The following is a 23,519-nucleotide window of genomic DNA, read 5'->3' as shown; positions in this document are numbered from 1 at the left end:
GAAAATTGTATATATTTGCTGAACTTACTTACTTACTTCAATTATTTTAATTATAAAAGTCGTATATGGATTACATTAAAGGTAGAATGATAAATTAATTCGCATATTATATATATTTACTAACAGTTTTTAAGACCATTCACCTAAAGCGTAATAATTGTAGGGTTTCGTTTTGCATACTCCATTTTCCAGCAGTCACAGTCACATCTGCCAGTTTGAACTGCCGCCAGATTTTGGAACGAGGTGGCAGCGCCGAAACGCTATGCCTTTTTCGCTTCGCAATCGATAACAAGTCAGCTGTTTGTGTCGCTCTCTCGTAAATTTTATAAACGTTCTAGATTTTATTTGATTTATTTCTGAATTCATTTGTTTGCTGTGAAATATCTTGGGCAAAAATCAAAACCAGAATTCAGTTATGTTCTCAGGGAACTTGTCGATTCAAAATCGTACGACTTAATGCACCTCAACAGTACAAACGCGGTCCGCTGGCCAATTGTGATTTGCACATGCCTTAATTGTTATAAACATATTCCTAACGGAATAGAATTGTCATTATATTGCTAAGCACTCCGAGTCATGAGTGCCCCACAGCAGCAACGTGGAGAATCGGGAGGAGGAGCTCCGCCAGACGCCGGCAGGGATTCGGCTAGTCAGCCGGCAAAAAGTTCCACCGCCAGTGGATCAGGACACTCGGGCACCTGTTCTCATGCTCCGAGTCCCAACAACCGGTGAGTAAATCCTCCGAATGACCGTCAACTCTAATACATTTTCTTTGCATTGATGACAGAATATTTCAAGTTTAGTGGATTATATAGTGGAAATATACATTTACATTGCAATCTAGGCTTTACCCCTACTATAATTGCCGATTCATTAAAAGTTCCTGGATTCTACAGCATTACTATTATATTATAATAGTTGTATACTCCTAGACTGCATTGCTAACAATTGAATTTAATTTTTATATATAAAAAAATGTATGGGGTGTAGATTTTTAAAACTCTCACTATGACTAGCAAATGTGGGGATGAAACCCCTCAGAAAACTGCCAACCTTCGCTGAATCCCTATATTTTGCATGATTCTCTGTTATGATAATGAAGGCAGGGCCACTCACGTGCTTACTAATTTTATGACGCCCCCCACTTCTTTCAAATTGCATAAATATAATGTGTTGAGTACGAGATTTTTTCAGCCGCCTAACGCCCCGTTAAATAGCTAACGTAAACGATTTTTTTTCATCCTGTTTTGCATATTCAAGTGCCTGTATTCAGCAGCTTTGAAGTTGCCATCAAGGAATGTGTGACAGATCCTTAAAGTAGTAAATGCATTGTAAAATTGGAAAGATATTGGTAATTTGTTATTGTGATTAGACTTGATACAAATAGGTTATTGAAACAACGAGGTTCTCAAAAAAGAACCTAATTTAGTAGATTTCGATTTAAGTAAACAGATATTTGTATATTTTTCTAATACCGAACCACTTCGATATTATCCCAAGAAATATCATCAGAATATTAGGTTTATTGGCATTTAGCACCCATCTCGCACCCTGACACTTTTGGCAACATCTGCTGGCAAACGGGGAAAAAAAGCGCCCGTAATAAATATAAAATGGCAAAAACGTGTCGATTTCCTTTAACAACTTGAAAATGATTTGTTTCACAGTCTGCGGAGCATATTAACTTCGATTTCCAATTCACAGCAGACTTTGCCACACATCAAAACATGCCATATGGAGAAGGAACAGTACTCCGGGACATCCTTACTACCACCACCCAACTACTTGGCCAATTTTTTGCCAGTTAGGCAAACGCAAAATTCCATTTTGGCCGCAAAAGTTGCCAAACAAGGAAATTTTGAGGAGAAAGGGACGCGGTTTGTTTGTTTGTTTGCTGGGCCAACCAGCTTGTCTCAATGACGTTGGTCCTTAGCCATAACCTGCGGCTCTGTCAGCTCCATCTTGTTAACCAAACAGGCCGAACTCCATCGTCCAAGACAAAGGACCCACAGCGGAGCAGCAAATGCCGAAAAAAGTCTAATTGATGGCCCTGTTCGAACCTGCATCTTGACCATTTCCGTTCGTCTGCGGATATGCATGTCTACTCAATTTTCCGGCAAATGAGTCGCCCTCATCTCGTCCGTAAGAACAACAAAAATTGATTGGAATTTGCAACAAGCGGATACAAATTCTTTCTCCACCTCGTTTTTCTCATTTTTCTGCCACTGTTTTTTACTTTCCTGCTGATTTTTTTTTTGCATTCCCTTTCGACACATCAACACTTGTCTTTTGTGGCTTTTGTTATTTTCCATTTGGTGTTCCCCAACTTTCCTCAAAAGCAGTCAACACATTGAACCTCTCATAAATGTCGAAACTGAGGTGCATATTTCACTAATATGACTAGGGCTAGGAAAGTGAAACAAATGGTTAAATGTGTACTTCATAGTTCAGTTAAAATAGTAAATATTTAAAATAAAATACATATTAATTTAGTGTGTTTTAAGATCGAATTATAACATGCTCTGTACTGAGAATTTTTTGGCGTTACCCTAATAGGTATGCTATAATAAAGTATTTGGCAAATTGCTTTTTCCCGATGGGAATTCATTCCACAAAAAAATGCTGACCAATGGAATTCATGTAATTAATAAGCTTCGGCGACACATGTTTCGAACTTTGGCGATAACCAAATTTTCTAGCTTAAAACAAATAGGAAAAAATGGAAATGCTGGCGAGGTGAAAATTAATTATAAACAAATCTTTTCATGTCACCAAAGGAATTTCCGACACTTTGCCGCATTTTTTAGCTGCCCAACCGAAATTTCACAGAAATTTTTACGGGATTTTCCTTTTCTCCTCGATTTTGCTTCCTCGACCATTTTCTCTTCGGGGCAATTGTTTAGGGTCACTCAAAAGCACATTTCACTTATTATTAGCTCATTTATTACACACCAAAAGGCGCCTGACCCTGGCAGCACCTGCAAAAACTTTGTGAAAAATGCTGCCCAATACAAAAAGGCGGAAGAAAAGAAATGTATAAAGGCGAAAATACCTCCAGAAGTTGCCCACTTCCTCCTCTCGTTGGGCACCTTAAAATTAACACATAAATTTTCAAGTGGGTGCCCAATTGCCTGCGGCAGGCTATCTACGAGATACTTTCAGTCCTGCAAGTTTTTTTACAACAGGGGTGTAGGATAAAGTAGATGGGACATTGGATTGACATAGCACAACAAATCAGAATATGGAGGTCATATGCGAAAATACTTCTAGTACAAGTACTTAGGTTTGCTAAACTTCTTTTTTCAGCTATAGTAATTCCATTTGTAAAAATCGAACTTTCCGCGTAGAAAACCTCCTTTGTGCCTACGCCCCTGACTGTGAACTGCCTGTCATTGTAATTTCCGTGTGAGTGCGTTCAATGTTCAGGTCCCATCATCCATTCCACCAAATAGCCGCGGCGAACTGGGCAATTGACGTTGAAACTACGTGACGTAGAAAGGTAAATTGTATCTGCGGGATTTCCAATGACAGTGACTTTCCTTTTCTCGTTTTTTTATTGTGTGCAAATTGGCCACCTGACATCGCCGCCAACGCAATGCTTTTAATTATAGACCACTAAATTAAAATCCGTGCGGAAAATGAACAGGGGGTGTATTTATAATGTCTGCCTTCATTATCAACTCAAATGCAGGCCGTAAGCATAAAAATCAACATTACCACTCCTCGAAAAACTGATAACAAAAGAAATCCCAAGACAGTGAAGGGAAATGTAAAGAAAGGACCTCGGCAATGCGGAAATAAATAAACGTCGCAACTTTCTTAAAATCTCGAGAAGGGCACATTTTGAATAAGAAAAAATTAACAGCAGCCCCAACCTGCAACCTCTATTCCTCGTTTAGTTATGCATTTCGTTTGCTTCTTTCTGCATTCTTTTGATTTTAATTTTTTATTTATGTTTTCTCCCACATCCACAGGCGACAGAACAACTCAATGAAATATAATTCGCGACCCTGGCAGCGAGGCCGTTCGGACAGGCAAGTTTTTCCTTTTATTTTTCTTCACTTTTCCTTTGTTTTGTATTTTTTATCCCTTTGTCCCATTTGTTTGTGTCTCCCCGTATTTGTTTGTTTTGCGTGAGCTCCTTGGCTTAACGCACGCTTGCACCTTTCCCGCCCAACCAAAACCCAAAAGTCGGGCTGGCAAACTTATCCTGCCAAAGGGACGATCCCTCGGTGGCAGCCACATTATTAACACTTGACTAAATATGCATTTCTTGGGTGGACGCCGTTGACGTCGCCAGAAGCGTTAACAAGGTTTGCATCTGGGGAAGGGTAGGATTGGCTATACCAGGCGTCCTAGGAAGTCTCTTGAATGTTTTCAAGAACTGTCAACTTGTTTTACGAAAATGTCTAATCAACTCATTTTATCCCCAACCTAATAAGCCAACAATGATAGAAGACTATTTCTGTAGGTTAATTTCCAAGGACTATATGCTCCACATATGATTAACTATTTTTGCACTAATAGAGAGATCGATCCTAACTTAAAATGCCTTTTATGTTCTTCGATTTAAAGCTATTAAATAATATAATTTAATAGCCTTAATGATATATTGATAATGACAATATAATAATACATACATATAGTGAAATCAACGTGCATATTTAAAAATTTTACTAGGTGTTTTTTTTTTTTTTTAAATGTCTAAAATCAACTTTGTATATTAAAAAGCTATGCACTTTCAACCAATAAGTAACATGCAGAATGGTTAATAGGAAGACATAAATATGTATATAGGGTGATAAAAAACATTACCTAAAAGTTAAATAATTCTCATTTGTAAGCCTCATCAAAATCGCGAATTTTTATTTGCGAACGCATTCCCAACGTGTAACGGTAAATCGTTACCCACCACCCGCCCAACCGACGCGAGGGGCGACTGCCGCTTGACGCACGGCTCGTAGAACCCGATTACGGCAAAGGTCCGGACCCTGGCCTCAATTTCAAGGCAGTTCTTCCACGCACGCGATCAGCAAGTTCGGACACCCATATCTTATAAATTTCCCGGATAATTTTGTTGGAATCGAAGCGTTTAGAGCGGATCAAAAGCCCCGGATCAAGCGGATCGTGCCAATGTTTAGCTCTTGCAGCGGGATTTCTGAAAACTTTAAGTGCGAGCGATACCAATTGGTTGTCTTTCTTTGAGCCCTAATTGTTCGGATTCGGAGTCTTACAGTGAATGTTATTTAATTGTAGTTGATCTTAAGAACTAAATTGCCTATTTAGATGCATTGTCCCTGGTTTGTGATGGTTTAAGTAAAGTTCACTAAATGCTAAAAGATATGGCTAAAACATTGACTATCGGCATACTTAGTGGCCCTACAATTGGTTACATATTGATTGATTGCTGTAATTAGCGGGTTATAACATTATTTTTCTATGTTTTGATATTTGGCCCTATTAGGGCATGATTTCGTTGATTTGTATCGCTTCAAGAGATCATTTTTGTATCCTTGCGTTTGAGATCGTACGACCTGTGTTTTCATCGGCGAACTCATGGTGTTTTACTTACAGTAGGTTCGACCCAAGCGAACTGACTGATGGAGCGGTGAAATGGTTGTGGTGGCTTTGATATTGAAGCTTAGAACTCTGAATCGTGATAGGATGATGTTTCTGAAAAAATGTTTTTTTGTTGGGTTAATGTGAGCCAATCAACCGTCTAGAAGAAATATATATTTGTTAAGAATTCATTACTAATGCTTTTTATTTAATAATATTTCAGCTTGCACAACACCTTTAAAATGGCTATACTAGCCTTTCGGAAAATACACTTTTCACTTGAATTTAAAGGGTATTGTTTTTCCATGTTTTGAGTGGTTACTTTATTCAGTTCTTATAAACGATCCCTGGTCGAATTTCACCACTGTATTCACCACACTCACTTCAAATCCACCTTTTTCGTAACTTACCTTGATGAGCACGGGGCTCGCACTCACTTCAGAAATTTTTGGTTCAGCCAATTGCCGTCGGTTGGAAATCAAGGAATTTCGACTTGGTGAGATAGATTTACTCTTCAACTAGATTTTGCCGTAGTATTTTTTTTTGTTTCCGTTTTTTGGCGGCTATGCTGGCTTCTTGGGAGATGGAGTTAAACTCGAAGTCGGGAGTCTGGTTGTTGAGACTCAACTGAGCCCGTGCACATGGCCTATCTGACTTTTATAGCGAGGCCATCAAATGGCATGCGCCGAAATTTCATTCATGCTACATAGAGTGGTATGTAAAGGACCCCAGATCCCCATTCCTCAGTCGGTGTCTTGCTTATTGTATTGTTGTATATGCAGTTTACCAAACAAAAATGCCAACACATACACGCAGACCTCTTCCTGACGCCGAGAAGTATGCAACAGCCAACCAGAGAGGCATCTTGGATTGCAACGCTACAACGGTACATTGCAGAAGCGAGAGAGAAATCAAAAGGCAGAGAGAGAGAGAGAGATGGAGAGCATCTATTAATTGCACGTGCTGCAGTTGCTGTTATTATTGCTGTTGTTGGGTTTTATGTTGTTTTGCTTGTATTTTATTTTATATCCCCCATCACTGCTCACTCACTCTCTCATTCCCTCTCTCGCTCTCTCGGTTCCGTTTCGTGAGAAGCGATGTGGCGAAACTGATGCGACGAGGATTTCTCTGCTCCTTCTTGGCCTGTTTACCGTTAGTCGCACTCGGTCTTTCCAGCTCGCTCGTTCGTCCTTCGCTCTGCCAGCGCTGCAAGAGAATGAAGGGAGGGGGGCAGATGGAAAATAATGGTTGGGGGTGGGTTAATTCCCCCCTCCCTCTTCCACTGCTGCATCCTATTTAGTTACATTTTGTTATTGTTGCTGTACTTTGCATTGTTTTGTGCTGTGTTTTGTTTTGCTGCAGCTCTCGGGCCGTGACTTCGTGTTATGTACCGTTATGATCGTCGGCTCGTCGCTCGTTCGCTGCATGCGATTCTGTAAGTGTGTGTGTGTGCCCGAATGCTGTTGTCCTGTTTTATAGTTGGTTATGTACTTGCTGTTGTTGTTGTCGCTGCAGCTATATTGCCATTGCTGTGTGTTGTGCTCTCTAAACTTCGCCCGCCCCCAATTGAAAAAGGAAAACAACGAAATCGTATCCGAAGCTACTAACGGCACTTCCCCCAAAACGAACTGCCCAGTATTGTGTTGTGTAGTGTTGTGTATTGTGCTGTTGCTGTACTAACGGTAAATTTTTAAACCGTTAAAGCCCCATTAATTTTTGTGAAGTGCAACTATAACTGCTGTTAATTGCAATTAGCAATTAAATTTTTGAAATTTGCACAAAGGTACCAAGGTAGAGCTAAGCCAATTTGCTTTATGCTAAAAAAAACGGGTAACAAATGGAATTATAATCCATTACAGAAACTTTCAAACCAAAAATATGTGGTTTTAATGCAAGACTTCAAATATTAAAAAAAAAACATTTCATACATACATATGTACCTATTTCTATCAATATAAAACATTGCCGAACATTGTTTTAATAAAATGTTCATTAGAAAAGTATTTTGTTCTTTGAGTTCAGTTTTAATCTGCTGCAAGAGTAGTTATCACCACAATTGATAAAAAAAATTAAAAGTTTTAATAAATAATTTTCTGGGAAGCTCTTATTTTAATATACTTTAACAGTTCAAATAACAATTGCCTAACTGAAATGTGTATCAAAATAAATCCCCAGTCTCCACCACATGAATTCAGTTTATTAAACAACTAGTGAGCATAGCCTGAAATCAAATCTTCAAAACAAGTATATAATAACCGCGGGAAAGTCAAACGGAGAAAAACGTCAACAGTCGCAGGCGACCAACACACCAACTTCCGTTTCCGGTCTGTCGACCTCACCATGTTGACAACAACGAAATTCATAGCCTAACACGCAGGCTGATTTATATTTCACTCACACAACCGCTGACCCACCCACACATACACAATTCGCCGCACACGCCGGCAAACAGAGAGAGCAATTCATAAACAATTAAGTGATACTTTGAGTTTGAGTGGCGTGTGAATGTATCGCAACAGGAGGCCATTTAACGCCAATGCAATTAATGTGATTGAGTAAACTTTGCCGGACTTCTGAATGTGTTTGTGGGTGTTTGCAAACCGAGTTAATTACGCAAGTAAAATCAGAGCAAAGATCGGAGATATAATATTGAAAGGGTGGAATAATTTACTTCTTTTTTTTCCTTTCTTTGAAATATTAGATTAATGATTAAGTGAAGGCAATTCACAATAATTTTCCGTCATTCCCCCGAAAAATTCACATTTTGTTGCGCCCTATATGAGATAATACGAATTCTGAAAAAATTTATTCAAATTAAATGGAAGATAATTGAATTTATTTCGTATTCTGTCATCCCCTGCAGTTCGACCCTAATTAACCAAAAGCTTTTCCACCGCTCAGAAATAATCATAAAAAATATTCTGTGAAAATCCGATTAGCCGAGACGCTTGCCAGCGCATCTGGCACTTGAAAAGTTTGGAAGTTGTGCGTTTTTCTTATTCTTAATTAAATCCGAAGTGCTGGCATAAACTTTTATTATTGTTGCCCATCATCTTTGGCTCCAGCTTACCTCCTGAGCCTTATCGAGCATTTGTCAATGTGGCAGAAGTGAAATATTTTTCATTATCAAGCGCGATAGGAAGCGACAGTAAGACCAAGTGCCCCATTCTCATTTTCTTTCCCTGCTTGCCGACAAACTGCTGGAGTGTCAAATCATAAATATGCATCTAACGTTTATCTAACGTCTTTATAGCCCAATCCCCCTGGCATTGTCTCTTCTTTTTTGCCAAGGAGCCAAAGAAAATTCCCTTGGCCCTTTAGCTAGAAGTAGACTTAAAAGTAATTTTACGTCTGACTAAACATTAATGTGCTCAATATTTTATTGTTTGTTTGTTATTTCGTACTTTTGCTGTTTCATGGAGTCCTTATCCTTGCAAAAAGTCCAAGGCACAGAGTTGATTATGCGGGAAGCTTCAAAAACTTTTCGGCATGCTGCAATTTTTAAATGGTTTTATTTTGGTTAAGGGTAACTGAACATTAAATATCTGGGTACAAGAAAAAGCTTACCTAAGGAGGCGATAAAGTTTAAGGAGTTTACCTACTAGATCTGCTTCAATTGGTGTTATTAATTGGCTGCAGATAATGTACCAATAAATACAAAAATCTTAGGCGACACTTGCTTATTTAGGCATGCACCATTTTAATTATAAATGTAAATAATATTTTCATATAAATACTTATTCTTTTGGAAAATCTCACAAGCTATGCTTTTAGTTTCACCATTCATATGGATTGTCTTGTAACTCTTCAAAGTGTGATATTAGTTTGATAATTCTAAACCAAAGTGAAATAAATATAACTGCTTCTGTCCGCCAAACGTCTACCATTTTGAACGAATGAATGCTAACAATGCATTTTAAAATTGCCATCGTATAAGCAAACATTGGTCACAGTTATTTTTTTCCACATTAAGGAAAAAATGTTTTTGTTGATTTGCTTCATTAAGCATTTCAATGCAAGTATTGTTAACAAATATTCCCAGTGAAGCCAATGCATTCGTTTTGATACCTCTTGTTTCCGCATAACTTCCGACCTACTCCAACAAAAATCGAAGCCGAAAATAGCCACCAAACGAGCTGAAGTTGACCACAACTTGCCTTTCTCTTGGCCAAATGTTAATTTGGCTTCGCTTGCACTTCAGTAAAACACCTTTTTCGGACACTTTCGGACGCCCACAATGCATGGGGGATGTAGCTCAGATGGTAGAGCGCTCGCTTAGCATGTGAGAGGTACGGGGATCGATGCCCCGCATCTCCAATTGGATTATTTCCCTTTTTTGCCAAGTAAAACACGCAGACGTCGGCAGTTTTGTCTTTTGCATTCCGGGACTTATGTATGTGTTGGGGGGATAAGAAGTTGCCACTAATGAATATTCAAAGGTTGCTTTGTAGCTGCCAAGCGAGCATTATCCGCGGAGTCTCATATCTGCATCCCTTAGAACCCGCCCCCATGCCGACAATCAAGACGCGTAATTTGATTTGCGCCCTCATCACATTATTACACTCAGAAAAGAAGGTAGTTAGACTTTACTTCTTAAATTGCATATAGATTGCAATATATTACGTATTAATACTCGTTGCTTAAAGAATATAATAGGTATAAGAGGTATGTAAGAGGTAGAAGCAAGCAATTCCGGCTATTTGAAGGGTACATAATCTGCATCGGGATTACTACCCATGTCCTTTTTTTCTGTCCGTGCGACCTACGGACAGACGGGTAGTGTTTCTGGTCAAGAATATATACCTCAAACGCTTCCTGTTCCTACAATTTTAACTTATCAAATACATCTTTCTAATCGACGAGAAACGGGTATAAATATGTATGTACTTATAATTATTCGTTTTACAGTTAATATCTGATGGCATTTATAGTATCATTTTAATTTTCCAAGTGTAGTGTATCTGAGGGAAATGGCTGAGAGAACACATTGTCGCACATAAATCAGCACAATATGCCAATGTTTGTTTACTTTCCTGCATCGCAGAGAACTTTGCCAGCAATTAACCAGACGGCCGCAGTAGTCAGAACAGTCAGCACAGTCGGAATCTGGATGTGAAACTGAATCTGTACGGGAGTTGGAGTTGTCAATGGGCCAAAACACGGTCCCAGGACTCCGCGGGCAACTTGCTGGGAACTCCTCTAAAGTCTCAGTCAGACGGGTTTGGTGTTGTAAATGATACATGATGTGCTATTTATGAGAAAAAGCTTTTGTTTTAATTTTTTCCCTACCTTGGCTTTGTTTTTCACAATTTTGCCTAGGACAAAGTTTTCGACGTAAGCTAGTTAAGCCATTGCTGTTTGCGTGTCGTTCGTAAAATTTATGTATTTATTTTCAGGATTTTAATTGTTTTAAGTGTTTGACTGTCAAGAGTTTGTTTAGTTGGTTTTTGAAATATACAAAAAAGAAAAAGTAGGTTGGAGATGCGGGGCATCGATCCCCGTACCTCTCACATGCTAAGCGAGCGCTCTACCATCTGAGCTACATCCCCGTGTTGTGGATTCCTGAAAAGAGGTTCAATATTCACTGCTTTGCCCACTAAAGCTGGACAATTACCCGCAGCTTAAATCAATTGGCATGCAAGTCGACAATCGACCTGGTTACAGTTTCATAGGCCAAGTATGAACTGGTTTGCAGCTTAACGACTTTTGGGTGTGGCGTTTGAAAGACATGGCCACGCTTCAATTAAAGACAGTGGCGTAGTTGAAGAGGTGGTTTATGTACGGGAGTTTATACTATATTAGCAGCATAATAACCAAAATTGTTGTCAATCGATTCTTTGTTACTATTAGCAATTCATTTCATACCAATATATCTCACCACCAAAACGTAAAATTATCCTTATTTTTCGTGCTTCATGCTGGCATTTGGCAAAAAATTAATATGCATAACGCATAGCGGAAAGAAAAAATAAACTTTGGAAAATGTATGCAGTGATGAGTGAAAAAGGATGCCACTTGATTTGTTTGGTCCCAACTCAGCTCAACTCAACCCCACCAGCATCAACAATAACACGTCTCCTTATCGGAACCGGAAACGGTTCCCAAGAAAGAGGACCTGAAAGAGTCCTCAAAGTCACGGTGGCGTGTGTGACAAGTCCTTTCTAATGAGCAGGAAGAATGCACGGAGACTGAAGGGAACCTACTGCTCAAATCAAGCCAAAAAGTCGCCCTCAACTAATAAACTTCGCCCAGGTCCAAAGTCAATTAAAAAAGGAACAAAAATTGTACGTGACACCCGGAGATAGACAGCCAAAAAGGCAGGGAAAGAAGTGGAAATGGAACGAGAGTCCTTTAACTGAAATGCTCGAACTAAAAAGTCGCAGACTGTCTTGAAATTAAAATTACACGACGCTTGAATAACTTTCGTACTTCCACCCCACTTTCGTTCCGCTGGCAGGTAAATGCTGACAAAAGTTTTTGAGGTAGCATTTCTTTTACAATTCGCCAGAGAGTGGAACCAGCTAAAAAGATGCGCCACTTGCTACGTTTTTGTCATTAATTTTGTATATCATTGAGTTTTACGAGGCTCATAAATATGAAAACGTTTAACTCTTGCTGGCTGAAAACGAAATTCGGCTCGGGGGAATCCCCGAAAACTCCCCTGTCGCGTTTTATATGAGACAAACTAATTGTCTTCCACTTGTAATGTGTTTTTAAGCGCAGCCACGCTTCCCACATGTTTTCACAATGTTTCCCCGATAAACAAGGGGAAGTCGGGATTTTGGGGGCAGGAGCTGCAACAATTAGTGGGGGTAAGTTGAAGGGTTCGCCTCCATTTCTCGTGCGCAACAGCTTGAGGTAATTTTCAACTTTTACTCTTTGTTTTGGCGTTGACAAGAAGCGTGTTGTTTGTTTGGTTTTAATTAAAGACCAAAACATATCAAGTTAAAATGTTCCTTCGAAGGAAAGCTCATTCCAGTTTAAGGACACAATTTGGAGAGATGTATTTGTGGCAAAAGAAATCCAACATTCTTTAATTATTTATCAATCGAATTATTGATGTTGTCTAATTTGTTATTAAAATAAGTGTATGTGAGTGATATATGAAAATTAATGTATACAATGCTTTTAATATTTAATCGCTGAAGCTCACTCATGCAAGCCAAATACATTTTCATTCAGATTCTGTATAGATTCACAGGACTTAAACTTCCTTACTTTTTAATTAGTTCATGTTACAAGTGACATTAACGAAAAAGGCAACGGCAAGGATTTGTGGTCGTATAATTTAGCATTTCTTAACGAGATTTTTCGGAAAGGAAAAAAGCAAAAAGAACAACGGAATTCGCACCTTTGCATACACAAATAGCGAGAGCAAAGTTTCGGCGGATGAAAAGTGCTAGGGTATGTAAATGGGGTCAGGGATGCTGTGGTTATAAATTTTAAATCTGTTAAATTAATGCAGCAGCTTTCTTTCATTTCTCCGTCCGTTTTCTTACGTGCCAGAAAGTTACGCCTAAACTCAGAGCACGTCGCTTGATTACATTAATTATTCCTTTATTGTTTGCAAAAGTTTTCACCTTACTCGGCGTCTTTGTAGTTCGTAATTTGTCTAAATGTAATTAATTAGAAAAGATTTCACTTACAATGCATGTTCTTTCTTTTTTTTACAGTGGTCACTTTAACAATAGAGTGGTAAGTTAAGAACATTGAATACTTGATTCTTATAATCAACAAAAATGTTGTAGCATTGTAATCATAATCAAAGGCAAACGCCTTACCCGAAATCAAACTACGGAAATCAGGACCGCTCTGACACCCGGAGTTCAAACCAGGAACGCCAGGAGAGGGAATATACCAATAGAACTGAGTTTCGTGAAAGAAACACTAGATTCTCCGATGAGAGACATTCTGGCAGATACACTGATTATCACCGTAGAAACCATTACAACAGATTTAAGCCATGGCGAAGTGAGGGCCGATCCTATTATAGGGACAAAGGTGCCAGAGATTCCTCCAAGTCACGTTATGATAATGATGTAAATGATTCATCTGAGATCAGGCAAAGGAACGGACACAACTGTGATCCGAATTGCGATGCTTCCATACCTGAGTATGCAGAATATAACCAAAGTTTTATAAATCACAATCAAACCGAAGAAAATAAAATTGATTTTGAGCAATCTAAGGATCAAGGAGCTAACAGAACCAGCCCCACCGAGCAACTTTCAGATATCTCAAAACAATCTAATCCAATTGCATTAGAGGGCGATCAGAACAAACAAACGAATGAGTTGAAGGAGAGCTCCTGCTCTAGCAAGCCAAGCTGGGAAATAAATGAAACTTCTAAGGCTTCACAGTTTCCCGATCAAAAATCGAAGGAACAGTCGTCGGGGGAAGAACTAAACGTATCCGAGTACAGTGATAATCACTCTGGTGCACAGGCTAGTCAATCAATTCCACGTATCCAATTGCGCCCACTTACCAAGCTTCTGAGACAGGAGCTCTTTGCAGTCACCCAGGAGAATCGTCTGATCAAAAGTCCCCCTCCATCCGCATCACCAGCCAGCCCCAGTCGCCTGGCCTTTAAGCCCAACCTTAGAAATCGTCGCCGAACAGTGAGCAACTGCATCTACAATGCTGGAAGTTGTGGTCAGATCGCAGAGAGCGAGGCCGTTTTCAATGATCGCATCGCTAGCATGGACAAGGAGAGTCTAAAGTACATCATCAACAATGGCGACACCATCTTTGAACCACACTTACAACTCCAGGCCAGGCGGCGTATACGTGACGAAATTCGCCGACAGCTAAAGACGATTGAGTTGGACAAGCCCAAGGATTGTCTGGTAACGAATTTAGTCGAGGACGAAATCGTAGATTCCATCAAATTGCCCGCATTTCTGCTTGAGGAGATCGAAAAGTGTTTTGGCATAGACATATCAGAGGGCCAGGCGACCATAGATTCTGCAGCAGATAAAGAAGATACAACAAGGGGCAACGCGAAAAGCCCAGGTCAAGATATCAAAGAGAAAACGAAGGGAACTTGTAACGGCGGCGAAAGTTTACAAGATATAAGAACTAAGAAGACTAAGGAGACTGTTGACGATAGGAATCAGTGCACCAAATTTGGAAAGCTTCAAATTGAAATTGATATTAATGATAACCACCATCAATCAGCAGCCGACGAGCCTAGCAAACCGCTTTGTGTATTGCCTAAAGATAGCGAAGATGACTCTGTAAAATCGAATGGGGTTAGTAAAAAGGTTTTGCAAGAAAACAATAAGAAGACAACTATTAATCGAGAAGCCCTGATAGAAACTCTGCAACACTCTGATTCCATTAAGAGGTCCAAAGGTAATATGACAAGTCCGAAAGCAGTCGATGAGCTCAAGAGTTTAGCGGGAATACACCAACCTAAAAATCGTCAACATTTGCTACCAACCCCTACATGGGAAGTGAATTCGAAGAGTAAGCACATCAAGCCAAGTCAATCCGCATTCATTAAAACCAACAAAAGTAATAATATAGAAACAGCTTCAATAGATTCCCCGTCTGCGATCAGTAAGCCCTGTAAAATGAAAATTAAAAGGGAATCAAGCAGCTCATCCATATCAGTAAGTTCCTTACCTTCAAATGATGTTATTGATTTGCTAAGCTCATCTGACGAAGAGCTGGAAGAGCATGGCGTGGTGGATATGGACATTGATGAACATGAAGGTGATATTGAAAATCAAAAGATATATAAGACCTTGGAAGTTTTGAAGCAATCCGAACCCGTAGCTGTGGACGATGTTGATAGTGATGACTCCGCCAGCTCCCAAAGTAGCAGTAAATCCACAAAAAGGCGACGCAGGCTGAAGCTACAAAACGATGCAGAAAATGTGGTTGACAGTTTCGAAAAATTGATCCTTCCCCATCTTCGAGAGGCTCTCAGCGATCGCTATCGTCGCCAGCATTCTAGTAGCCTGCAGAGCCGATTGCACTTTATCTCCTGCGTAGTGACAAGCTCTGAGCACAATGCACAAACCTTTAGTAAAATTGAGGTAGCCAAGATGCAAATGAATCTCAAAGCAGCCGACAACCGCCAAGCTATTGAATTTCTTCTAAGAGAGATTGTCAACGTGGTGAGTCTGCAGAAACAGCGTCGTCGGGAGCAGGACGAAGAGCAAAAGCTTGCAAATTTATTAAGCCCCAGAAAAACCGTAAACACATCTGAGGAAACTCCTAAGACGTCGACACTATGTCCATTCCAGCACGGTTTTATTCCATGTCAGAAACCTCCATCTTCTCCTGCCCGCCAATCTACAACGCCCATCCAGGAGAATCCTAAGTACTCATCTGGACAGCGGTGGGGTTCAGCTAGTCAGAAAACTCAATCTTCTCCTGCCCGCCAATCTACAACGCCCATCCAGGAGAATCCTAAGTACTCATCTGGACAGTGGTGGGGTTCAGCTAGTCAGAAAACTCAATCTTCTCCTGCTCGCCAAACTACACCTGTAGAAGATGTTTTTGAAAACCCATTTCCTAACCAAGGAAAACTTCCCTCTTCGGCGAAACTGGAATCCTTCAAAGATGGGTTACCATTTCTCTCCATGGATTCTACATTATATAATTATTCTCGATTAGCTTCTGGATCAAAAATAAACGAACCTTTCGGAAATTCGGACGACATGGAGCAGCATTTGGTTGAAATTGAGCGTCAACTGATGAAACATGAAAATCGTTACAGCTTTCTTGACGATATAATAATAAAGTTTCAAAAGGAGAAATCTGAAGTCGGAATGGTTATTCTAGAACTAAAGAGTCGGAAGTTTCTAATTATTAACTCAATGGCTTCTAGAAATAAAGCTGCTTCTGCTCAAGTGGCTGACTCCGAAAGCAAACCACATAAAGCTGAAACTGCTCAAGAATCAGCACACGAGGATAGTTTCAGCAAAGGAGGGATAGCCAGACGAACTAGAAGTAGATTAAGAAGAACTGTGTTGGTCCTGGCACCCAAGCGTCAAGTAAGGGTACAAAAACGAGTTTCCAAAAAACCAAAATCTTCCAAATTAGTGGAGAAATCCCATGAAGAGATTGCTGAACAAACGACGAATAAAATAGATTATGAAGCGTCCAATCAATTAAATATCAATGAAGATCGGCTGAAAGTGTCAGCTGGTGACCAAGTAGCCGATTATTCTCCCACTGCCAAACTTGCACAATCGCGCCTGAGCAAGCCCAGTATTGCTGTTAATCCAACCCATCAACCACTGGCTATAATACCACCACTACCACCGCCACCGCCACCTCCCGAACCAATCTGCCACATGTCCTATGAAGCACCCAGCTCTTTTCTTAAGGAAACACCACACGAACCTGGTCACCACTGGTCAGAGGTCGACTCCAAAGACAAGTGTTCTGTAGATTTTGTGACGAAGGGGAAATTGCAAAATGTTGGCAGCCCCATAACTCAAATAAAGATCTACCGGGAACACGTGATAGCCGCAGCCGAGGATGGAGACATCTACGTGTTTCACCTAGTCACTCACAAGCTGGAGCAAAAGATCACCAAGCACAGCGAGGCTATTACGAATATGTTCCTCAGCGAAAAGGATTCTATTCTTTACACCACCTCAGCGGATGGCTTTTTTAAGAAGTCCTCACTCCTGGTAATTTACTTAAATTTTCTAAAGGATCCTTACAACACATTACACCTACTAAACACTTACAGAATCTGGAGCGGGTCTTTGAAACGGTGTACCTTAAAGAGCCATTGCAGTCAATGGACGTCGCTTGGGGATTGGCCTTTATTGGCAGCCGATGGGGTCAAATATCTACCTTTAACGTGGTGGTGAGTTGAAAAGCTCTCTAGAAAAAGAATTGCATTTTTATATTAACTAAAATATTGTTAAGAAGTGAGGTAAGCATTTTTTTATAAGATGGTATACATTTTTCCCGTTTCTAAAACAATCAGACTAACTGATTGGTCCTCCCAATGTGGAAGTCAATCAATGGCATCATAATAAATTTTCGCCACTTAATTCGACTCATTAAATATTTATCTGTCAAACAAACACTTGAACAATTTTAATTAAAATATTGAGCTCCGTCTCGCGAGTCCTGCCAAAAGGACAGCCACCACACACACAGGATGAGTCCACACCTTGCCCGCGCGCCAACAATAACACCAGGAGTTAACGAATTGGCAATGAGGAAAGCCAAAAACGAAAGTCTAGACAATGGAATTCAAATCGAATTTATTTTTCATTTTTTGTACTCGCGTGAATTTTACAAATTGGATAGTATGGAGAAAGACTGCGAAGGGAGTTTGACCTGAGTTGATACTTGATTATAATATTTTACGTTGGGGGAAGAGCAAAGCTATAAGTCTTAATTTTGGCAGAAATTCGATTTATGGCTGCGACGTGCTGATAACTCACGGTTCGAATGTATTCTACGTTTACTGGCTCTGTGCACAACTGTACTTTATTAGGGAAGGACACGAAAAAAAATCATCGGAGCTGAGTTAGCTGGTGGGGTTAATAGTTTTAATTACTATTTAAATATTTTTAAAATTATAAAAATTCACGAAAAAATCTTTAAGTATGGAATTATAGTTGAAGCTGAGGCAACTGTACTACTTTTTATCTTAATACAAACGGGCTCCAATTATATAATCCTTTGTAGTTTGAGAGGCAGTTTTACTATACTGGAGTGGAGTGGTGGCAAGGGTTTCATTGTGGAGGGGGATGACAAATACTTTTTTTTTACTAAGCAAGAGACAACTGTACCTGCAATTGTATTGTAGATGAAGGCAACTGTACTACCGACTGTAGTGTGAGTAGTTCTGCCTGTCCTCAAGTCGTTGGTGGGTGCAGTCTAAAGCTTTGGTTATTTGGTAAATATGCGAAGACGCCACGCCCCATGTGGCAAGAAGCACATAGGGGGCGTCGCTGGTACTGCAGTTTTTGCAAGCCTTGCTGCTATTGCTCGATATTTAGCTTTGCCTGGTATTTTGTGTTTTATTGTGTCGTGTTTGCTGCACGTTGTTTGGCCGAGGACTACGGCTCCTGGGAGTATATAGCCTCCTTGCAGCGACTGGGTATATAGGTATGTATGTGCAACTAGGGCTAGGGGTTAGTTGCAACAAACAACAGCAAACTGCAGCACTAGCAAGCTGTCTTGCTCCCACACTCATTGGGAAGAAAGATGTTGCTTTCTTGCTCGTTCTCTCTCTCTCTCTCTCTCCCTCTTATTCACTCCCCAGTGCTCTCTATTGTTGTTTATTTAAGTTTTTATGTGTGCCTGTTTAGTTAACGGTATATTTTGCCGGCACTCATCCTCGCCCACTCTCTCTCTCTCACTGGTTTTTTTTTCTGCGCATGTCTTCTGCGCTGCACTTCACTGTTAGTTGCATATAGTTACTGCCATTCGTTAGTTTTTTGGCAGCAGCAAATAAAATGTTTATATGCTATTTACTCAAAACAATTTTAAATAAAATACAAGCCGACGAGGTTCTCTCTCCCCATCCAGGACTCGGGCGAATAACGGTACCTCGCTCGCTCAAGTTCTCTCTCTCTCTGCTGCAAGTGTGAGAGAGCCTTCCAAGGCGCTGCAACTGGAATTGACTTCGTGCCTGTTGCTTGCCTCCTTTCCTTGCTCTCTCTTTCTCTTTCGTCCTCGTAGCTCATGTTTTTGTTGTTGTTGTGGCGTGGGCTTTTCTTGCTGGTTGGCTCCTGTTTTGTTGTGTTGTGTTTCTGGAAACTGACGCCCTGTCTATGGCGTGTTGTTGTCAGTGTGTTGGTGTGCTCGTACCGCTCTCCCATTGGCCGATTTGGCCAACTCGGGTTGGTTGTTTGTACCGTTATGTGTGCCCCCCACTGACTGTAACTCTTTTTTCGTGTTTATGTGAGCTTTCCTATTGTTGTTCGCCGTGGCAAATTGCACACATAGCCATTCGTGTAGGTGTGGCAAGTAGAACAGCTCCTGCAGGCTGCAACCACTAAATAAACTCCCCCAACACTGCAGTGTATCTGATTTCCCCTTAGAAGCAATTTATTTGTATTTCCTTGCCTTGCACTCTGTGCCTGGCCGCCATCTTGCCGAATGGGTGAAGACATAACGGTTGATATAAATGTACTACATCGCTCCATCTCCTTTTTCCAACCGTATTTTTTCTTAGTGAGAAAGTCTATAGCATTTAACCTCCTCTTTTTTTCGTTTTTTATGCACACATTATATTGAGTTATTGCACGAAGATGTTTTTTCACAAGACTAGAAAGCGGTTTCTCCTCAAGCTCTTCTTAGATATAGCATAGATTTGAATTTCACAATTTTCTTGTGCCTCTATCATACTGCTAAATAAGATACTCGATACTCGATACTGGTACTCGACTTTCAAACTCAATAAAAATTTAAGTTATTTTTTATATCAACAATTTTTTTGTGTTTGGTTTTTAACAAAATCTCTATTAAATTTAAAGAATTTATATGTGCCATATTAGCAATAAGAGAAGGAGGCACACAGGGCACGTACTTTCCCTAAGGGGAATCCTATTTGTGTGCAAGTCTTATATAAATAAGTGCATTTTGCTTTGATCATATCAGTCCATTCAAGATGAGGTTTCTAACAGTTGCTGTGATGTTAGCTCTTGTTATTTGTGCTGCCTGCAAAAATCACGAGGAGTGGAAAGGTCAACGACCAGGAGATTATGATCGCAGGCCGCCTTCGAATCCCTATGCCTAAGGCATTTAATGCATCTGGAAAATACAAAGTGCTGAACTTCATAAAAAATAAAAAACAAAAGCGTTTTAAAAATGAAGTAATTTGAAAATAATAAATATACACAATCCATTTGCTATAAAAACATTTTGTTGTTTCTTGAGTTAAGGTTTTTCCCACAAATGGTACAATATATTTTTCTCCACCCAATAAAAGTTATAGATAAGAAACTTATCTAATCATGAACGTCCGCATACGCATTTAAACTTATACATATATAAATGCTTTAAAACCAACGCAATGTCTATTTATACGATCCAAATGTATTTACTGCGCAATGGTTTCTTTTGACCAATTTGTATTGCTAACCAGACCGGCCACACTCTTTAATGTCATGACAATGCACTTCTTGCATTTCAATGAGTAGTCACCTACGGCAGGTAGAGTTGGTAAATGTTACCAAACCTTGTAAGGGCCACTAAAAGAGGCGTATTCACGAAGGGGATGTAGCTCAGATGGTAGAGCGCTCGCTTAGCATGTGAGAGGTACGGGGATCGATGCCCCGCATCTCCAAAGGATTTTTTCCACATATTTTGCTTTTTATAACCCTTAACGATTTTTTTAAGAATATTGGATGGCATATTTAAAATAAAAACAAGCGTAACTTCCTATTTAATATTATACATTTTATAATAATTATATTAGATTATAAAATGTAATTATGAATAAGTTGCTATATTAAAATACGGATCCAGAAAATTAAACATAACTCACAATTTGCAGACGAACAAGGTGATGGAAAAGCCTTTGGTATCAACCGGTCAATCCATCATTGCCATCAAGGCCACCAAAGAAGGTGTGCGGAAGATCCTTGTGCTAGGATGCAAAGGAAACTTTGTCCAGATGCATGATGCGGGTAACGGATTGCTGCTGCGTCACGTATTTATTGCAGAGGGTTTAAATGTCTACAGTCTGCTCCTTGATGAGGGACACATTTATTGCGGAACGCAGAAAAACGAGATATATCAATTGGAGTTTGTTGTAAGTGGTCAGAATATGACTTTCAGTTGGCCGAATATTGACTCCTGCTGTTTTCCGTTTTAGTCTGGCAACTTGGTCGCCAAGTTTAGCTGTGGCAATGGCGCTGTTGCTGTTGCGTCCTACGGAGATCGTTATTTGCTAGTCGGCTGCTACGACGGCTATATTTACGTCCTGAACAAGATAACCGGAACTCAAGTTGGTCGTTTCGCTGGCGCTGGTCGCATGGTTTTGGCTCTTTCAGTTGTAGGCGATAAGGTAAGTTATTTTATAATATTTCCAAATTCGGTATTCAAATGTTTTACTCCATTCTTATAGATCGTCACATCTTCGAAAGATAACTCGCTGGAGATTCTGGAGGTGCCCCCCGATTTGGTAAATGGCTATTAAGACGCGTATCATCATTGGTATAAATCTGCTTTAATTTAATAATTTCTACACACAGACTTGTTTGCATAATACAATTTAATGGTCATAGTCCTTGATTGCGGACTTATAATTCGTTCTCTGTATTTACAATAGAATATTAAATTGTTTGCATTTTTGCAATTGATCTACTTGAAGAATATTTCTTCGCCATGAACAAGTATAAACGAATAAAAAGAGAACATCCAGTAAAATTATGATACGTAAAATTATGTAGTGATTTGATTTGTCTTTAAGGAATTTGTGGCGCTCTCACTGGTCGCACGTTGGTCTGCATTTGATGCAGTTTCTGGTTGAGCTTGTGTGTGTGGTCACGCAGATAAGCGATAAGGTCGGCCTGCTTCTCCAGAAGCTCTTCTGTGTCGCCTCCTGGTTGCATGAGGCCCAGGGAACCTCCAGCGCGGTCCGCACCGCGCAAAACATCCGGGGCCAGCTTGGCGCTGTTGAACTTACGCACCTTGTCTGAAATGGGTAACGACTCTTTAGTCACGGCAATGACAACTTTTGTACCTGAAATTACTTGGCTCTTAATCAGAAATCTTCCGCTTTGGAACCACAAGAAGGAACAAACTTAATAGTGGCTGTACTGAATCAGTTCAATTTTACATACCTAGATTATTTAAGCGGCTCTGACTCATAGTGTGACATTACAATTGCCTGCAAGCCCCTTAATCAGTTTTTAACAATTACCTAGCCTTCCCGATTACTACATTATGCCATTACATAAACTATTTGAATAAAATGTTGCACGTGATCATTTCAATATATAAACGCGAAGGTATTAAAAGATAATGATAACTCGCTCTGGCATGCAAAATAAAAGTCATACCATGACACTAAGTAGATTCCCACACTATCGCTCTATGTTACTTTCTTACCAATATATAAGCTGTGGGAAACGGCCAGCACCAGATTCTCGGCCACGGTGAAGGCGGTCACATAGCTGACCGGCGACAGCCAGCCGGCGGCGCAATGTTCCCAGAAGTTCTTCGCATAGTAGTGGTGGATCAGGGCCTGGACAGCAAGCAGCATGGAGTTCCACAAGGATACCAGCTGAAGGGGAATCCCCTTCTGCATGTTAGTCTCGCGGTGGAAGTCGTGATAGCCCTGCATGCGTAGATTGTCGTGTTGCTTCTTTACGAAGTGATCGAAGAGCTGTAAAAACCGTTGACATTGAGGCAGGTCGGGTTTAACGGACAGCTGATTGGTATATTTACATATGTGATGACCCAGAAGGTGGCCCGTAGGTAGAGCATTATAAAGTAGGCATCGCAGCGCCGATCCGTTGGAAACGAGGCTGCAAGTACGATCCCCACAATAGAGATTGCAGTGGAGATAACCAGATGAAGGCTATGGGTGGACAGAGAATGGATTAAAATATATGCATTATCGGTCGTTTGAAAACGCCATGGATGATTCACTGCCGCCGGCTGAAGTCTCCCCCGTACTCCGCATATAATCTCACCTAAATGCGGGCACTGTATTCAGCTTGTAGCTTCCATTGTCGTTGGAGAAGAGGACGGGGTCCAGGAGCTGATCCGTGTCGTGGATGTGCGCTGGGGACACGCCCGGTTGGACAGCGCCGCTTCCTGTTGCTGGTTGCTCCATTTGCTCTGCTCTAGAATGCGTAGTTTTGGAACTATTTGCTGCTTTGTTTATTAGTCGGCAGGAAAACAACACTTATTTTCCTTGGATGTGGCAGCACTGCCAAAATATTGCTTTTTCAGGGTGGCAGCTCTGTGATGACGATGGAAAACAAGACAACCCTAGAATGTAAACAATGAACTTACTG

General features: G+C 40.3%; 2 protein-coding genes, 1 long non-coding RNA gene and 3 other non-coding genes across 7 annotated transcripts; 3 read left to right on the top strand and 3 right to left on the bottom strand.

Moving 5' to 3' along the window:
* The first annotated feature begins 299 nt into the window (after window positions 1-299).
* On the top strand, window positions 300-21,936 carry LOC6616703. Of its 2 annotated transcripts, XM_032720779.1 has the most exons (8): window positions 300-728; window positions 3,975-4,034; window positions 13,233-13,254; window positions 13,308-17,210; window positions 17,273-17,392; window positions 21,047-21,304; window positions 21,368-21,559; window positions 21,620-21,936. In XM_032720779.1, the coding sequence occupies exons 1-8, from the start codon at window positions 577-579 to the stop codon at window positions 21,689-21,691; spliced, it is 4,779 nt and encodes a 1,592-aa protein (XP_032576670.1). In that variant the 5' UTR covers window positions 300-576; the 3' UTR covers window positions 21,692-21,936. The 2 variants fall into 2 exon arrangements, with proteins under 2 accessions (XP_032576670.1, XP_032576671.1); XM_032720780.1 differs by lacking the exons at window positions 300-728; window positions 3,975-4,034 and adding an exon at window positions 6,930-6,994.
* Window positions 8,910-9,482, bottom strand: LOC116801420. Its single transcript, XR_004361997.1, has 2 exons — window positions 9,127-9,482; window positions 8,910-9,051 (listed from the first exon to the last, which is right to left on the bottom strand). It is a non-coding gene; the product is annotated as an uncharacterized LOC116801420 (long non-coding RNA).
* Window positions 9,804-9,876, top strand: Trnaa-agc. Its single transcript has one exon. It is a non-coding gene; the product is annotated as a tRNA-Ala (tRNA).
* On the bottom strand, window positions 11,036-11,108 carry Trnaa-agc. The gene has a single exon. It is a non-coding gene; the product is annotated as a tRNA-Ala (tRNA).
* Trnaa-agc lies at window positions 20,764-20,836 on the top strand. The gene has a single exon. It is a non-coding gene; the product is annotated as a tRNA-Ala (tRNA).
* Window positions 21,705-23,429, bottom strand: LOC6616701 (transmembrane protein 192). Its single transcript, XM_032720781.1, has 4 exons — window positions 23,193-23,429; window positions 22,945-23,077; window positions 22,606-22,882; window positions 21,705-22,189 (listed from the first exon to the last, which is right to left on the bottom strand). Exons 1-4 carry the CDS (start codon window positions 23,333-23,335, stop codon window positions 21,960-21,962), a joined length of 783 nt encoding a protein of 260 aa, XP_032576672.1. The 5' UTR covers window positions 23,336-23,429; the 3' UTR covers window positions 21,705-21,959.
* Window positions 23,430-23,519: the final 90 nt, after the last annotated feature.

The sequence above is a fragment of the Drosophila sechellia genome, chromosome 3R (assembly GCF_004382195.2).
Source record: "Drosophila sechellia strain sech25 chromosome 3R, ASM438219v1, whole genome shotgun sequence".
Taxonomy (NCBI): domain Eukaryota; kingdom Metazoa; phylum Arthropoda; class Insecta; order Diptera; family Drosophilidae; genus Drosophila; species Drosophila sechellia.
This window is presented reverse-complemented; position numbering and strand designations above follow the sequence as displayed.

What these genes read in the sequence shown, in the direction of transcription:
- LOC6616701 (XM_032720781.1), bottom strand. Translation starts at nt 23,335, where the DNA reads ATGGAGCAACCAGCAACAGGAAGCGGCGCTGTCCAACCGGGCGTGTCC. An exon ending in AATACAGTGCCCGCATTTAG is followed by an intron (nt 23,078 to 23,192) that starts GTGAGATTATAT and finishes GTCCACCCATAG; the next exon opens with CCTTCATCTGGTTATCTCCA. An exon ending in TTCCCACAGCTTATATATTG is followed by an intron (nt 22,190 to 22,605) that starts GTAAGAAAGTAA and finishes TACCCATTTCAG; the next exon opens with ACAAGGTGCGTAAGTTCAAC.
- LOC6616703 (XM_032720779.1), top strand. Translation starts at nt 577, where the DNA reads ATGAGTGCCCCACAGCAGCAACGTGGAGAATCGGGAGGAGGAGCTCCG. An exon ending in GTCACTTTAACAATAGAGTG is followed by an intron (nt 13,255 to 13,307) that starts GTAAGTTAAGAA and finishes AAAATGTTGTAG; the next exon opens with CATTGTAATCATAATCAAAG. An exon ending in TATCTACCTTTAACGTGGTG is followed by an intron (nt 17,393 to 21,046) that starts GTGAGTTGAAAA and finishes CACAATTTGCAG; the next exon opens with ACGAACAAGGTGATGGAAAA.